General features: G+C 52.2%; 1 protein-coding gene across 2 annotated transcripts in view; it reads left to right on the top strand.

Annotated features, from left to right (window-relative positions):
* CHST11 (carbohydrate sulfotransferase 11) overlaps positions 1–16,701 on the top strand; it is a 244,074-nt gene extending 227,373 nt beyond the window's left edge. For both annotated transcript variants that reach the window (XM_028532199.2, XM_028532200.2), the window contains exon 3: positions 11,542–16,701. In XM_028532199.2, the coding sequence (XP_028388000.1) occupies positions 11,542–12,396 (855 nt within the window). In that variant the 3' untranslated portion in view covers positions 12,397–16,701. The remainder of the gene's footprint in view (positions 1–11,541) is intronic.
* The last annotated feature ends 287 nt before the right edge of the window (positions 16,702–16,988 follow it).

The following is a 16,988-nucleotide window of genomic DNA, read 5'->3' on the forward strand; positions in this document are numbered from 1 at the left end:
CCAGGTGTTCCCAATCCCTGTGTTAGCACCTGTCACCCGCCACACTGACTGCATGGCAATGCTTTCCTTTCCTCACCGGGGGCCTGTTCGAACGGGAGACTGCTCCCGGAACACAAATCTTATCTCGCTTTGCATTAGCCTCCTCCCACTACCCCCACCCCAGCGCCGCGCTGCCAGGTTTCAGTGTCACTGCCAGGGTCAGGGTAGGGATGGAGAACAGGGCCGGGAGGTCAGTGACCCGTTGGGCAGTGGGAAAGGGGCGAGATGAACCATCCAGATCCCACCCAGGGGCAACGTGGGACCTGCAGGCTGCAGGCTGGGTCAGCTGGAGGCTGGAGGCAACCGCCCGCCTGCCCAGCAGGGGCTGGGTGTCAGAGCCCTGCCATGCTGCTCAAGAGCCTGCTGTGTGGGTACTTGCGGGCCTGGGCTTTCTCTCCTGCTCAGCCCTAGGGTGCCACTACTTGACCTCTGCCCTGGGCAGACAGAGGAAGTGAAAGGACACGTGACAACAGCCACTCTCCCTTGTTGGCGGGCCCTTAGGGCAGAGGTCTGGTGAAGGAACGTGAATGCACAGGGTTTCTTCCTCACCTCATGATCACCTGGCCTGGATGCGAGACGGGGATGCCTTGGGGGCACTGAACATAAAGGAAGCTCTTTTCCCCATGCAGAGAACACAGGTGGCAAACACAAGGCCCGGGGGCTGAATCTCAACCTCCTCCTTGTTTTATCTGGCCGGCACCTTGTCTCTACCCGGGAGCAGCACCGAGCCCCTTGCCCCTAGTTAAGGAGTAGTTACACTTACACAGCCCTAAAGTTACATTCGGGCCTTGGAAGGCAACCGTGAGGCTGATGTGGTCCCTGGTGAAAATGAGTTTGACACCCCTGACATAGACGCTTAGGAGGTCAGTGCTATCCTATATGCCCATTTTACAGGTGAAAATACTGAGGCCCGTGTTAAGTAACTTGCCCGAGGTCCACAATCAGTAGGTGTTGGAGCCAGATTTTAACGCCAGGCTGCCAAGCCACTCTGCCCCTGGATGGAAGGGGCTCAAAATAAAGAAGACCTCTATTTTTCCTTGTGGGAGAGAATCTTTAACTGTGATTCTTAGTTGTCTGTGCATGAAGAGCAGCGGCAGTTCAGGGGATTTGCTTTTATTTTATTTTTTTTAAGATTTTATTTATTTATCATCAATGTAGGGGAGAAACACTGATCAGTTGCCTCTCATACCCCGCCAACCAGGGGCCTGTCCTGGAACCCAGGCATGTGCCCTGACTGGGAATCGAACCAGGGACCTTTCGGTTTGTAGGACAATGCTCAACCCACTTAGCCACACCAGCTAGGGCTGTAGGCACAAAATTATCTACCTTTTCTAAGTCCTGCAAGTACTGGGCGCTGAGTGCCTGGCATTTGGGATACAGAGATGCCCGGGACCTGTCCTGACGCCTGGAGGAGGGGAAGGAGGTAATAAGCTCACATTGTTCATGGTGTGTAACTATGATGGGGTGGAGCAGCTTGAGACAAAGGGGTCAAGGTGGTGGAAGTGGCTGTCTTGCGGCCCCAGGTGTGTTGGTGACTGTGGTGCGGGGAGAGCAGTAACCTCCTGGGCAGGGGTTTCGGGCCCCACCATCCTCAGAGCTGGCTCAGCCTCTCCTGTTTGCAGAAGAAGGAAGCACACAACGTGCAGAACGAACACCCAAGAGAGTGGCCGGGATGTGTCTTCTGAACAATAGGGAAAGGAGATATTGTTAAAACGTGCTACTCAATTAAGAAGTCAGTTGGCCTTTTTGGATGTCTCTCAATCCGTAGTTCGCCTGGAAAGTCCATGCACACTGGTCAGTCTGCTGATACGTATTAATAGCTTATCTCTATATGTCCAGGAAACTGCGCTTAGACGATCAATTTGCTAAACAGCTGCCAGTCCGAGTTGCTCCGTTTGGTTCTCTCGGTCTCCTATGTCGGCAAGATACTGAATCGCCAAAGCCAACCGTTCTGCACAGGTGACAGATGTGGTCGGTATTAACTGCAGAACCCGCTCGTGGGAGAATGATGTTCCATCAGCAGTTCTCAAAACGGGACGCAGGACCACCGGCCTTGCAGGACCACTCCGGGGTGCTGGTACCCTTCAAGAGCAGGTGCCAAGGGCAGCCAGACCCCCTGAGCCAGAATTTCTCAGAGCACCAATTGCACATAAGTGGGAATTCCCAGTTTACCGAAGTCCCCTGTGATCCTACATACACGGAAGGTTGAGAATTGCTGTGGACAGAGCAGCGTGCGCACTGACTGCTGGCCGCGTGTGAACAGCAACCCTCTAACATTTACGATGACGAAGAGAATGACTGGTTACGGAGTGAGTGCCCGCGGTGTGCCGGGCACCACACTAGTGCTTTCCTCACGGGCTCTCACTGAATCCTCGAAACGACCCAGAGCAGTAGACACTATTATCGTCCCCATTTTACAGCTGGGGGAACTAAGACTGAAGAGGTCAAGTGATTTGGACAAAATATGAGTAGAACGTTCTGGTGAGTCTGGGAAGAGTATCCAGAAGAGAGTCCGTGGAGCCCGTTGGTCCAGGGAGGGAGAGAGCAGATGGAGAAGCTGGCGGGAAATCATAACACCCTGCCCCCCGAATAGCATTGCCCTGTGGGCAGCCAGCTCATCGGGGTGGGACGCTGTCGGCCCCGAGGCTGCGCAGCGGAGCCCTCCTCCCCGCCCTCCCGCCAGCAGCCAGCGTCAGTCAGCAGGTGCACGTTCTGCCCGCCCTCTGACTTCCGACTTCCCAGGAAATCCAGCCTCTCGAGCAGCGTGGGAGCAGTGTCCCTTCCCCAGCATTGTCCCTGTTCCGGGCCCCCATTCATCGGAAGCCAGTCCGGCTTGGCAGCCACCCCACTCCTATTCCTGTGCCCCTTCCGCACCCTTGCTCAGGCCTCCGGAAGCCCAAACAGCTGATCTGAGATGGAAATGAGGCCTTCTTGCTGCACCTGGCTGGGCTGGGGGGTGGGGAGCCCCAGCAGCATGCACCCTGGCGCCAAACCCTCCCAGGCCAGCCCTTGGCGCCTGCACCTTCTCTCACCATTCCCCTCCTCCCGCTGCCTGGCCTCACCAGACGGGTGGAAAGTACCAGTTTCTCTCCTGATCAAAGGCTGTTGCGGGCACCCAGAGCCCATGTCTACCTGATGCTAAGAGCCCAGCTGCCTCTCCCTTGGCCTCTGGCTGCTGGGCTGATGCTGAATCTCTTCACAGCTGCAGGATTGGTACCCAAAACCCTCTGGGAGAGGATGGGGTGGGGCTGAGGGGGGAGGCACCAGGAAGCCCACGCAGCCTCGTCAGCCATTTGAGCCCCAAGTCAATCCTTCCCACGTGCCTTCATCCATTGGACAAAGCCTTAAGTGTCTAGTATGTGCCCGGCACTGGGGAACGCAGGAGTGAACAAAACTGAAACTGCCTGCCCTCCCAGAGTTCACGCTCTAGAAGGCAGAGGCACACAGAGTGAGCACGTGAGTTGTGATGTAAGCGTGTAAATGTTAGAAGGAGGCCAGCGTTACAAAGAAAGCCGAAGCGGGGAAGGGATGGAGAGAGCTGAGATTCCGCTGGTGTCTCTCGGCAACTGCTGCTGACTGTTAGCTTTCCTGGTCGCGTTCTGGAACTCCTGCAGCCTGCCCAGTTCCACCAGCTCCCTCCACACAGCTGCCTACTGGTCCCATTAACTGAGCACTGAGCGAGGCAGCTGGGCTGCGGGCTCCGGGAACGCCCCCCACCCCGCTCCCCGCCTTCCTGGCCGCCCTCCCGTCACATGTCTGGAGGAGGGTGCCAGCTGGTGGCCCACCGGCAAACCCAGCCCCAACAAGTAGGGTTTGGCCCACGCCATTTTTCAAAAATGTGTTTTTTAATTGTAGCTAACACTTAAGAATGCAGAGATTACACATTCAATCTGGTTTACTGGCTTCTCTCCAGAAACGGAAAGATCTTGAAAGACCAGGGCTCCATTCCCTCCTGACTTATGCGGGTGAGATCCCACTGGCCTCTCCCTGCCTTCAGGTGGCCCGGGGACTCCCAGCTGACTCCGGGGGGCGTTTGAGTGTTTTCCCTAACTGAGGTCGTCCAATGGAAACCCCGCATACAAAAGAAGTCCCCTGACCACAAGCCTAAGAGTCCTCCACTCATTTGTTCCTGCCCACGGAGCTCCCAAGGGGAGCCTTAGCTCGCCTCGTCAGCTGAGCCTGGCCAGCACCCAGCCCCGGCTCCCCCAGCATCCCCTGCACGCCTGCCTCACCTTCTGGGGCTCAACATGCTTCCCATCCATTGCACCTCCTCCCTCCGTTTGCTTTGGGAAGGGAGCGAAAGCTCCTAAAGAGGTTCCATCCTTGCAATCAAACAGGCGTTTCCCTTGTGACAAGTTCAAATCCTAAGAAACCAGTTTCCCAGGCCATGTTCATGTCCGTTGACGTGGGATCACGTCTTCCCGAGAGCCTTTAAGTTTTGCAGACCAGACTACTCCTACAAAGGCCCAGTATCTCTCTCCTTTCTTTTCTAAACATGAAAGTTTACTTTGAGCATTCCGGAATTCCCGGTGGTTCCCTGTGGACACACCCAAACACATCTGAGAGCGGCAGCCCTCTGGACCTTTGACCTCTGGCCCCACTGAGTGGAAAGTCCCTTCCATTAAATCTGGGGAGCAGGAAGGTGAGCTTGCCTAAGACCACATGCAGGTCGCTGCTGAAATCCGGTCTGTGCTTTAGTTTCCAGCTTCCGGCCTGGGAACGTCAAAGGCGGTGGGCCCCACGGGGCAGCCTTGGAATCCCCAGGGAGTCGAGCACACCCAGAGCAAGCCCATCAAATCTCTGAGGCGGGCCCGGGCCCCACTGGTGTTCGGAGCTCCCCTGTGATTCCCAGTGAGCAGCCAGGGCTGAGACCCATGACTCTGGGGGCTGTCCTGGAGCCAGTGACTCCCAGTGGGTCTGTGGGCCCTGGGGGGTGGGGGGGCACAGACCATGCACAGGGCATGGTCTCAGAGCATGGGCTGCCTGGATGTGAACCCCGGCCCCAGTTTCTAGCTCCCAGATCTTGAGCAAGTTACGTGTTCTCCCTGCCCCTCAGTTTTCCCATCCATACATTGGGAATACTAATGTCATTTAGAGTACTAATGATGTCCGAGAGCGTGAGGACAGACAGTGGCCGGAATGTAGTAAGTGCTCAATAAACGGCAGCCAGTGCACCGTGTCTGCTGCATGCCTCTTGTCGCCCTGGGTGTAGGTTCGCCAGCGATTCCTCACGACTTGCCTTTGTGTGAGACTTTAGGAATTTCTGTACCAGAAGGGAATGTAGCAGAATCACAGCAAATCAGACCATCAGGTTCTCTTCTGCCCCTCCTACCCAGTTCTAAAACCGACCGGGTGGCAACCAGGCAACTGAGAGAGGGGCTTTGCATTAGGATTTTCAAGTGGAGAAACCGAGGCCGGGCCCACGCTACTGGATGTTAAGGGCAGATCTCGAGAGGCCTCCCTCGCTTGGCGCCTCCCAATTCACCTCCGCCTGTGGGTCTCTGCCGCTTCTCGGGAGGCTGCTCCTCCTTCGGTTTGGGTCCCAGTGTCTGAGAGAAACTGTAAACACCGCAGAGGATGTTTTAATTTCAGGGAACCCAGCTCTTCTGCCTTTTAAGATGAAACGCAGTCAAGTTTGAAAGACTTCTTTAAACAGTTCCCTAACTTTCATACTTAAACTAATTATAGATGCCTTTTTAAAATGTCCAAATTAAAAATAGACATCTAAACGAGAAGGCAGGACATAGCCCAGAGCCTTCGCGTGTTCACGGTTTCCTAGAATCAGCCCTTGCTCTGACCTAATTTATACTTGTGGGAGATGAAAGGGAGGTGGAGGGAGTGGAGGCCGGGGCTGCAGGCAGACCCAGGAGACTCTTGGCAGCAGACGGCGAACCTGGATTTCGTGTTCTGTAATTAAGAGTAGCTCTGGAGGGGCGAGAGACGTTCCATAACAGTCATTTCCTCATAGTGTGATGCTGTGGTTCTCAGAGCGTGGTCCCCACACCAGCACTGTCAGCCTCGCCTGGTGGGATGGGGTCCCCGCAGCCCCAAGTTCGTATGTTGAAGTCCCATCTTCCAGTATCGTTGAATGGAACCGGACTTGGAGACGTGGCCTTTTTAAAGGGGTGATTAGCTCTGGCCAGTGCGGCTCAGTTGGTTGGGTGTTGTCCTGCGAACCAAAGGGTCGCTGGTTCAATTCCCAGCCAGGGCACATGCCTGGGTCACGGGTTCAGTTACCGGTCGGGGCACATGCGGGAGGCAGCTGGTTGCTGTTTCTCTCTCACATCAATGTTTCTCTCCCTCGCTTTCTCCCTCCCTTTCCCTCTCTGTACTCAATAAAAGAAAAAAAATTTAAGAGGTGATTAAATTCAGTCCAATGGGCAGGCCCTAATCCAGCAGGACTAAAGTCCTCATAAGAAGAAAGAAACGCCAGGCACAAGTGTGTGTGGAGGGGCAGCCACGTGAAGAGCAGCAAGAAGGTAGACATAGGCAGGCCAAGGAGAGAGGCCCAGAGGAGGCCAACACCCCCCCCCCCCCCCGCACCTCCAGAACTGTGAGAAAGTCCAGTTCTGCTATTTAAGCCACTCGATGTGTGCGTGGTATTTTGTTCTGGCAGCCCGCGCCAGCTAGTGCACTTGGGAGCTTGTTGGAAATGCAAATTGCTGACCTACTAAATCAGGAACTCAGGGTGGCACCCAGCAGACTATATCTTAACAAGCCCTGCAGGTGGCGTCCATATGTGCTGACGGTTGAGAACCGCTAACATGAAGGATTAGTACTTGGTGGTAGTGAGTCCCCCCCCAAAATGATACGTGGTTGGAAGTGTGGGTTGGTCTGTTAAAAATGTAAGCCTTCTTTTAATAGGCCCTGGAGAAGTTCCAGTAGGTTCTTTAATGAGATGTTGTATATGAAAATATTCTGTAAATGCCGGAATGTCCTGTGGACTTTCGGTGGTCGTGCATCGTGACATTGGTGTTCAGTCAGCTGGCGCAAGCCACCCTCTGAATATTCCGTCACAAGCAAACGGAACCAAGAATCTCCCTCCCTGACCGGAACACGCACATTGCTTAAAATCTTGTTCATCTTTCCCCCAAGCATTTGGAATGCTTCGTCTTTCCAAGCACAAAAACAAGATTTAATCACATGTCCCCTTTCGCCCCTGCTACTAGGAAGCTCACAACCAAGGGAAAGCCTTAATCACAGCCCTCGGAGTTCGTATATTTGCTTTTTCCCTATTTCAATTTTATACTGCACGTATGTCCTTTGTTGCAGTCGCTTCAAATGCCTTTGAGAAAGAAATATAGAAAAGGAGTGAAAGGAGAGAGAGATGGGTCTCACGGCTCTCGGAAAATGATCAGATCGACAGAGCCCTGCTTTGTGACACTGGTAAACATGGCTGGAAAAGACAGGTGTTCTCTTTCGGGGACAAGGGAGCAAACTGCCCGTCGTTGACGAGTCCTCTTCACGCCCTTGTCTTCCTGTGGGTCCCTTGGATAGTCAACAAGCTTCCCTGATATTCAGGGAGCTTGTTCGTTGCTGAAGAGTCCTTACTGTCACAGAAGCTCCCGTGAGCCCTGCTTGGAGACCAGTGTGGAAGTGACGTGACCGGATTCACATTTTTTTTAAGATTTGAAATCACTGTTTCCCTGGATGTCTTACCTGCTCTTGGTCATACAACAAACACGGAGATTTCTAGAACAGCCTGGGCTGCTATCAGAAGTGTCTCCGGCCCCGTTCTGGCTGGGTGGCGAGGACTTACTCTCCTCCTCTCACCTGTCCAGGGCTCCCCTTAACCAGGTTCCTTCAATCAAGGCACGGGGTCCACAGAACGAACTCCCGTTGATCTGGAGTTCTGTATGAAAGTTGTATAAACTTTGTATATTTATTTTGGTGGTAAGATTTTGGAATTAAAGCATTTCTGCATTGTTGGGCCACCTTTCTGGTCCTTGCAGGTGAACTCACGGTGCGTGCGTCCATTCGTGGTCCTGGTGGCTGTGTGCACGCCCGTTCTCACCGTCACATCTCATTAGCAATGAGCAGAGACAAAAGCAGGTCAATGATGAGTTCGTACCAAGTTGCCGGGGTCCAGCCTCGGTGTGTCTCAGGGTCCCGGAAGGATACACAACTCAGGCGAAGAGACTGAAGCGAGACACGGGTGGGTGCTGGAGGACAGCCAGGCTCTCTGGGCCCGACTGACTCCCTGAGAAGGATCAATCTTTATTTTCATAGGGGAGGTTATACAACATTCAATGCATAGTGTGATTATTAAAACAGAAACGGTTACCATAGAAATAACTTCGAAAAGTACAGAAGGTTTTACAGATCAATCATGTTAAACAAAGAAATAACCGAAAAGTACAGGAGGTCCCACAGATCAACTATGTTAAACAAAGGTTATTTTGACCAAGAGGGTTGGTTATCCATCAGATAGCCAACGAAGCTATACAGGCACAAACTTTCAGGTGCCAATTAGTAATTAGGTGTCTAAAAAGATTCTAGGGATTGGTCTAAGTTAAAAGGGTGCAAGGGATGATTTATAGGTTATATAGAAATTAGCTATTGTCCGTTGAGGTTAGATTTGTCTAGGTTAGGTAACTGGTTTCCTGCCTAGGTCTTTTGATTTATACATCTTTGGGGTAGGGGGCATGTTTTGTATTCGTTTCCATGTATTGAGATTATTATATCCAACTAGAACTCCTTGCTTCTTTACCCACCTGGTCCCATTAATAAACATTCCTGTCCAGGGTATGGGAGGGGTAGTAGCTCTAATAAATCTTGAGCTTTTAAGTGGTGACTCCTTAAGGAGCATTCCTAGCAACATTCTCACAGCTGGTCTCCCATAGCTTAATCGTGTCCTTAACTTCCCAGGTGGGGGAAGCAGGCAGCATTAGCATTGTTAGGGATTTCTGTTCTGTGGTCAGCAAATCATTTTGCGCAGAATCAGAGGCATCGTGCAGATTTTTTTGTTACAACCCAGGTGTCCAGAAATCCCACCACCTATCGCTAGCAGGGACAGGCAGACAGGAAGAGGGAGATAGGAGATCCGGCCACAGTCTCCTCGGCTGTGCAGATGCGTCTCATTGGACCCAACTGTGTCAAGGGTCAGCTGTTGGTCGGCTCTCAACACCAAGGAAAGGTCACGTGATGTGAGTGACTAGGAGGGAGAACACGGTGGGGAAAGGGAGCCCTGGGGCGGCTCAGCGGAATAGCACGGGGCAGGGAGTCTGCCTGGAGCCGACAGCGAGCCCGGACACGCTTCTCGCAGGTCTTCTGTCGCGGTGACGCAGCGTCATCCGCCAGGGTGCCGTGGTTCGTTCCAAAAACGCTTGCATTTGTTTTGGATCGCGTATGCCTACGTTTATAGTAAGTTAAATCAGCGCTGGTCTGAAATTGTTTTAAAATAGATAGTTAAATTTTTTTTAAAAAATCAATTAAAATGGTTTGTTAAAAGAAACATTCAACACTAGGGCCCAGGTGAACACCCTCCTCTGAGAAGGGGCCTGGCTGTGTCTCCCGACCCAGAGCGCGCTTATTCTCCCGACCCCTGGCCCAGAGCCCCCCGCAGGGGAAGCGCCGCCTCGTTGCCACGGGTGTACCATTTGCCACGGGTGTACCATTTGCCACCTCAACTGCCAGGGGAACGGGGAAGTGGGAGGGAAAGAAACCTCAGATGCCGCATCGCAAAGCCCCACGGAGCCGTTTTCTGTCTCTACGATTGGACGTAAAGTGATACAGTGGCATCGTTCCTGTTTTTCATGCCGTTGTGGTCCTGAGTGCAGTGCTGAGGGACACGCTCCCCTCCCCCCCCAATCAGGAAGGCCGGAGAATTGTCACCAACCGGAAGGAGCTGAGAAAAGAGCAGGGGTGGGGGGATCCCCTTGTTTCTCTGCTCATTTAGTAATTTATTGCCTTCAGAAGTGTCCAGAGCGATTCAAATGGGCAAAACTGATGGGCCTTTTTTCCTTCCCGTCCTTCTATTTCCTTTAGGACAGTTTGTTGTTGTTGTTGTTTTTAAATGGCATGAATGTTCCTCTTAAGGTGATGAATACAGCTGCTAAGAAGACAGGAAATTCAAAAGTCAGGGTTTTCCTATTCAAAATAAACATTAACCGAATTCCATGACCTAGGGCTGGCCTGCAGCAGTAGGATGTCCCCACCGTGGGGAAAGTCTCTGGGTATTGGAGACCAAGAGGCAGCCACTCCAGGGTGGCGTGGCCTCCTGTGTCCTGTTCTCGGTGGTTCATGAGCACTGGTTCAGCCTGGAAGTGAACGGCCTTTGGGGAGAAACGTTTGCTCCTCGAATTCAGAAGCGCACACTCATTTTCCCGATGGAGGCTGCCAGTGGTGCCTCCCGGACTGCGAGCCCCGTCGGAAGGGGTTGTATCTCCCAGCAGAGCCGAAGAGAGGGCCTTGTGCATTGTAGATCCGCACACACGTTTGAATGGACAGATGAATAAGGCAGAGACGAAAAGCTCAAAGCCAGTATGTGCAAATAGCCACACATTTTGGGTGCAGTTGATATAATCCAGACTCAAACTGCCTTATGCACCAAAGCAAATGTAATAACTAACGTAACCGAAGCCCAGGAGTTGGGGGTGGGGGGTCTGGTTTCAACAACATATAAACCTAGGTATTCAGGTGATGTCACCGGGAATACCTCCCTCTGTCTTTCTGCTCTGTCCCTTCCATTCCCAGTCTAGCTGTCCCTGCACAGTAGCCCTCCTCCCTGGCCCCAAGTTCCAGGTGCCATTCTCACAGCTCAGCAGCCTGAGAGAAAAGGGAACTGAGAATGGAGAACGGATTCCCACAGGAAAATCGAGACACTGGTACCAGAGGGAGCGAAAAGCAACAGATGTCCACCATGACAGGCTTGTAGGAAAAAACGGTTCCCCTTGCATTAAAATAGAGCAACCAAATGCCAGACGTCCACCCTTTCCTTCCACTTCACTCGAGACAATGGAGTGCTGTGCGCATCAGGGGGAGAGGACAGACCTGAGTTGAATGCTGACTCTGTCTGTTGCTCGCTGTGTGATCTCAAGCTAGTAACGTAGCCTTTCTGAGCCTCACTTTCCCGTTTCTTCCCAGCTAGACGGGAAGTTCCATAAGAGTAGTTATCTCGTGGTATGTTTTATGACTGTATCCCCAGTGGCTGGCAGCACACTGCCTGGCACAATGGCAGGGACTTGGTATTATTAAATAAATCAACAGCGGTTCAAATTTGTTATACAGAGGGAAGGAAAACGATATATATGTAGCTCTAGTAAAACGCCAGTCACGTGGATGGTGGCGGATGAGTGATGGAGTTGATCATTCTATCATTCTACAAAGGAAGGGTGGCGGCACAAAGAGCAGAACTGGCTGGTGGAAAATAAGAATGAGGAGGTAGGCCGCTTAGTGGTCCATGGCTGCCTTGGTGGCCTGCATGGGCCGTTACGGTTATGGGTGTGGAAATATACCACTCACGAGTATTGAATTGTTATTCCCCTTGTGTCCCCTCTGCAGCTGGAGCTCTCCAACACCGCGGTCCTGCACCAGATGAGGCGGGACCAGGTCACAGACACGTGCCGGGCCAACAGCGCCATGAGCCGCAAGCGGCGCGTGCTGACGCCCAATGACCTGAAGCACCTGGTGGTGGATGAGGACCACGAGCTCATCTACTGCTACGTGCCCAAGGTGGCCTGCACCAACTGGAAGCGGCTCATGATGGTCCTCACCGGGCGGGGGAAGTACAGCGACCCCATGGAGATCCCGGCCAACGAGGCGCACGTCTCCGCCAACCTGAAGACCCTCAACCAGTACAGCATCCCAGAGATCAACCACCGCTTGAAAAGCTACATGAAGTTCCTATTCGTCCGCGAGCCCTTCGAGAGGCTGGTGTCGGCCTACCGCAACAAGTTCACCCAGAAGTACAACACGTCCTTCCACAAGCGCTACGGCACCAAGATCATCAAGCGCCAGCGGAAGAACGCCACCCAGGAGGCCCTGCGCAAAGGCGATGACGTCAAGTTCGAGGAGTTCGTGGCCTATCTCATCGACCCGCACACGCAGCGCGAGGAGCCCTTCAACGAACACTGGCAGACCGTCTACTCCCTCTGCCACCCGTGCCACATCCACTACGACCTCGTGGGCAAGTACGAGACGCTGGAGGAGGACTCTAATTACGTCCTGCAGCTGGCGGGAGTGGGCAGCTACCTGAAGTTCCCCACCTACGCCAAGTCCACAAGAACTACTGACGAAATGACCACAGAGTTCTTCCAGAACATCAGCTCAGAGCACCAAACGCAGCTGTACGAAGTCTACAAACTCGATTTTTTAATGTTCAATTACTCAGTGCCAAGCTACCTGAAATTGGAATAAAGGGGGTGGGGGCGGGGGAGCGAGGGAGAGAATTGTGCTTTTTAATTTAAGATTTTTATTTGTCAAAAAAGAATTATATGAATATTGGGTTATTTTGTAAATTAATATTTCTTTGGGGGCGATGCTGCGAGCAGCATAGTGAGAATTATTTAAAGCCCTTAGCAGGGAAGGACAAGCGGTCCGGGCAGGGGAGTTGGGGTGGGTGGGGGGGGTCCCTGTTTGTAGACATGCATACTGCAACACTGTCTCAGAGGTTTCCTTGTGTTCTGGTGAATTCCATGAAGTGTGCATTCCATGAATTCTAATTAATATTATTTATAGTTATTTAAACATAGTCTCTGTATAGAGTTCATTTTGTGGCAGCAAGAGTCCAGTGTCTCCACATAAGGAATCTGTGTTTCACTCTTCGCTTGCTCGGGCTCATTTGGGGGTGTGAACGTCCCCACTCGCCACTCAGAGACGCGCTGTGTGATGACAACAGCCGCTGCAATGTGGGCTGATGCCCCCGTGCTCGAAATTCTACTAGAAATAAACGGAAAGAGGCACCTTTGCAAGGGACGGAATTCCAAACCGATTTTCAGTCAACCCAAAAGTCCCTTGCCCTAAAGAAATGTGATTTTTGTTTAACCCAAGAAGAGAACTGATTGTAGCTTTTTTTTTTTTCCTTTTCACCAGAATTAGTAGTCTGCTAGAATAGGCTTTTCTCAATAAAATGTTAACTGGCGGTGCCAGTTGTGATGAAGGCAAAGTGGCTGTTGTTTTGTAGTCAGCAAGTATTTATCGAGCAACTACTATGAGCTGGGCCTCATTCTAGGCCCTGCAGATAGAGCCCTGAGCAAAGCTGATAGTCTCAGCCCTTGGGAAGCTTTACATGGTCACAGAGTCTCCAGCTTGACAACTTGCAAACCCCTAAGATTTTAGACTTCACATGTGGTTAGGACTGTTCATAAGCAGGTCCCTGACCCCTACAAATCTGCATCTTCCTATGACCCAAATTTGAAAACCACATGCTTGGAACAAGCCACTGAACTTGATGAGTAATGCAAGCTCAGTGCCCAGCATACAGGATGGCAACGATGTTTCTTATCACGTGCCTGGTCTAATTTATTGGTAGTGCCTTCCTTTAAGCCCCAGAACAGATTGAGCAGGCATAGCATGGGAGAATGCTGTGATCGATTAGTGATGTCTGCTCTGGGGGAGGGCAGGGGAACGTTAGCCGCATCCAGTGCCTCCTCCTATCATCTCTAGCCCAGTGTGTGTAGAAGTGTTGTTTTCTACCCTTGCCGTACCATGCTGGGATTCCTACACCTGGGGATTCGCAATGGCCTGGCGTTCCTACCCCTCACGAAGGTCAGGGGCGGCCTCTTGACTATACACACGCACATGCGCACCTGCTCTCGAGTCCTCCCAGGGCTAAAGGGACATCAGCACCTTTGTGACATTTGTGCACGGTGCATGAGCAGCAAGGACAGCCTTCCGTGATGGCGAGTCACGCCCCCTTCCCTCCGGAAGGCTGCAAACGTTCGCTTCCTGCTCCTTGCCGATTACCGCCTGCGCACACTCCCCATCTCAGGCCATTCCCCACGCCTCGGTCGAAGTTTGAGTCACATCCCCTCTTAACAGCTAGCGAATGAGTTGGTAGCAGATACTGTATATAATAATAATAGTTCTAATAATAGGGGTGGGGTGGGGTGTGGGTAAGTTTTGCTTTTCATTGTGTTGTTTGATGCAGTACATAGCCAAGGGGTGAGAAGAATATTCTAAAACAAACAAAAGAATGAATAATTTATTCACAGAAACTATGAAAATTGTATGGTGAAGCTCAGAGCCAGCCCAGTGAGCAGCAGCTGCCACATCTCATCGAGAAAATTATTTTATTGAATGGGAGCGAGGTGGGCACTGGAGAAGGTGACCGGAGCTATTTATAAATGCCGTATGCCTCCTTCCGAGCTCTCTCCCCTTGCGAAGGGCGAGGTGACTCTACCCTTGATGGACGGAGATTGATGCGGCCTGTTTTACCAAGCAGAGCGACAGTTCTTGGCTGTCCCTGGAATTGGGAGACTGGACCCTATTTCCAGGCAGAGGACACTGTCCTCAGAAATAGGGCTTCTACTGATGAGAGGTTGTCCAGCATTTTTAAGTCTGTGCTCTGTAGAACACAGGTTCGAGGGGATGTCAAGTTTGTGTGGTGCGAAATAAGAGTTTTGGGGTCACGTGTTCTTAGCAAAGGAAGTTAAGTCGGTTTCCTTTCTGCAGGACTTTTCAGAGCCTTGAAGGTGTGCTGTGCATTGTGAATTCCCAAGAGTCTGTAGCGTTTCTGACCTTCTGTGACCGGGACACGCTGTTTTGCAGATCATCTCACGGAGCTAGTGTTGCACAGAGTACACTTTGGTTAGGTTGATTTAGCCCATCTGAGGTCTTCCAGGACAAAAGCTTCCTCTCTTACCCTCCCTTCAAAAAACAAAACTAAAACAAAACAAAAAAAAAAATCAAAATAAAATAGCACCACAGTGTCCAAGCAGCAGAAGTACTTTATCAAATGAATTCACCAGCAGTGGTTCTCATCCTGGATTCGACCACAGGCAGTGGAAGGGAAGTTTGGGGTGGTGTGGACAGAAGGAAGGCGGGAGGGCAAAGGCCACCGTGGTCCCCGATGCCTCAAGCCTTAGGTTGCTCGCTGCAAGCAGAGTGAGCACAACCCTTGACGAGTGCTGCTTCAGTTCCAAAGGTTGGAATTGTTCACTGTGTGCTTTTTGGTCCTTTGGTGGAAATGCACTTGGATTTCCTGAGGTCCACGTTTCCATGTCTGACTTCGATCGGCTCTGCGAGCGCGCTCAGTGCTGTGCGCAGGTCTCCTTCTTGCATCCGCCTCCCCTCTCTGAAGTGAGGAGGAGCATCCCCCGGGGGATGGCCCATCAGTGTGGTTCTGCAGCGAGGGACCCTTTCTCCTCGTGTTGTGTTCTGTATTCATATTTTACTTTCTAATGGTATAAAATTTTTTAAAGTGATTCACTGTTTTTGCAGAAGGTAGAAAGTATTCTGTGTCCTTGGTTAAAAAGAATTCATGAGTGGAAATGTGCCTGGAAAACAAGAGTTTGGGAGGGGGAGGGTTCTGTTTTGTTGTTTTTTTTTTTTTTTTTTTTTTTTTTAAGGAAACTGTTTGAAAATGCTTTCTATCGCATGCTTAGCTGGAGAAAAGTACAGGCGGGTGTCGCATCTCCAGGCCACTTTTCAAGGGTGCTGCTGTGTTTTCAAAACCAGGTACAGTCAGGGTAGCATTTTACAAGGACATTCCCGCTTCCCTTACCGTTTTGGTTGGAAAACTCTAGAGTGCTAGTCACGGCGTTGGAACCCCTGCAGCTTTTCTGGCCCCCCCCCCCCCCCCACGTCTGCCTCCCCAGCCGGTCTGGGAAGAAGGGCAGTCCGCTGACCTGTGGTGTCTCAGAGAGAACCGTCCTTCCCACCCGTCCACCAGGTGAGCTTCCCTGTCCTGCTTGCTCAGGATCTGGACGCCACAGGAAAGCAGCAGGCGGTGGACACTCCTGTCGGACCAGTGGTCCCAGGGGCACAGCCCCAGAAACAAGGGTCTGGAGGGTCTGGAAACCCTGCTCGTAGAAAAACGAGTCCCTAGCACGCTTCGCTGGTGGGGTCTGCACCCGTGCTGAGGCGGTGGTTGCAGAAGCCCCTGCTCTAACCCGGCAACAAGCCGAGGGGACTCTGTCCCAGCGGGTGGTGCTCAGGGCACGTCCCTCAGCCCAGTCCTTCCCTGCACGCGCGCACACACACGTGCACACACACACACACGACCGCAGCTGCCCCCTTCTGTACAACCCTGGAAAGCAGAAGCCCTTCCTTGCCCACTCCTACGTCAGCAGGACTGACCTCATCGCTCTCCCCCGTTCCTACAACCAGCATTTCCTCCGGCTCTTTGCCGTCACGACCAGTTGGACCCTATGAACAGGCAACAGGACCTTCTGCAGCCAGCCCGGCTGGTGGCCGTTAACAGGCACGTTTCAGTCTGCTTCTCTTTGTCAGTGCCGGTGGGGCTGCCCGTGCCGTGTTCTGACGAGCGTGCTCAGTGTGGCATATGGACGTACAATTGAACATCTTTGTGGAGTGTGACTTTTTTTACATATTTGTACGCAGTAGAGGGCTTGTTGTCCAGGGCTCCCTGTATCTCCCTGTGCTGTTCAAGAAAGCCGAATTCCACGTTGCCAACAAGAGCGTGACATGTCCGTGAACCTTCCTCCAGGAAAAGCCATTCAAGCCTGATTATTTTTCTAAGTAACTTCAATTAAATTGAAGGAAAAAAGAAGCTCCTCTCTGTGTATGGTTTGTTCACGGCTCGCTGGCAAAAGACTATGGGGGTGGGGCGGGCTGTGTTCCTTAGCACGTGGGGGGTCCTGCCGGCGCGCATCAAGGAACGGAGGAAAACGGGCTCGTGGACCCCGCCAGCAGTCTGGGCCACTGCAGAGACCACCGGGGCGCCAGACCCTTTCTGTTTAGTGGATGAATCAAGCTTGCTTCCTTCCGTTTGTCTGTCAACTCTGTAGGGTCCGTGGTAGCAGACCTCCCGTGACCGTGTAGTCCCG

This window comes from Phyllostomus discolor, chromosome 2, assembly GCF_004126475.2.
Source record: "Phyllostomus discolor isolate MPI-MPIP mPhyDis1 chromosome 2, mPhyDis1.pri.v3, whole genome shotgun sequence".
Classification (NCBI taxonomy): domain Eukaryota; kingdom Metazoa; phylum Chordata; class Mammalia; order Chiroptera; family Phyllostomidae; genus Phyllostomus; species Phyllostomus discolor.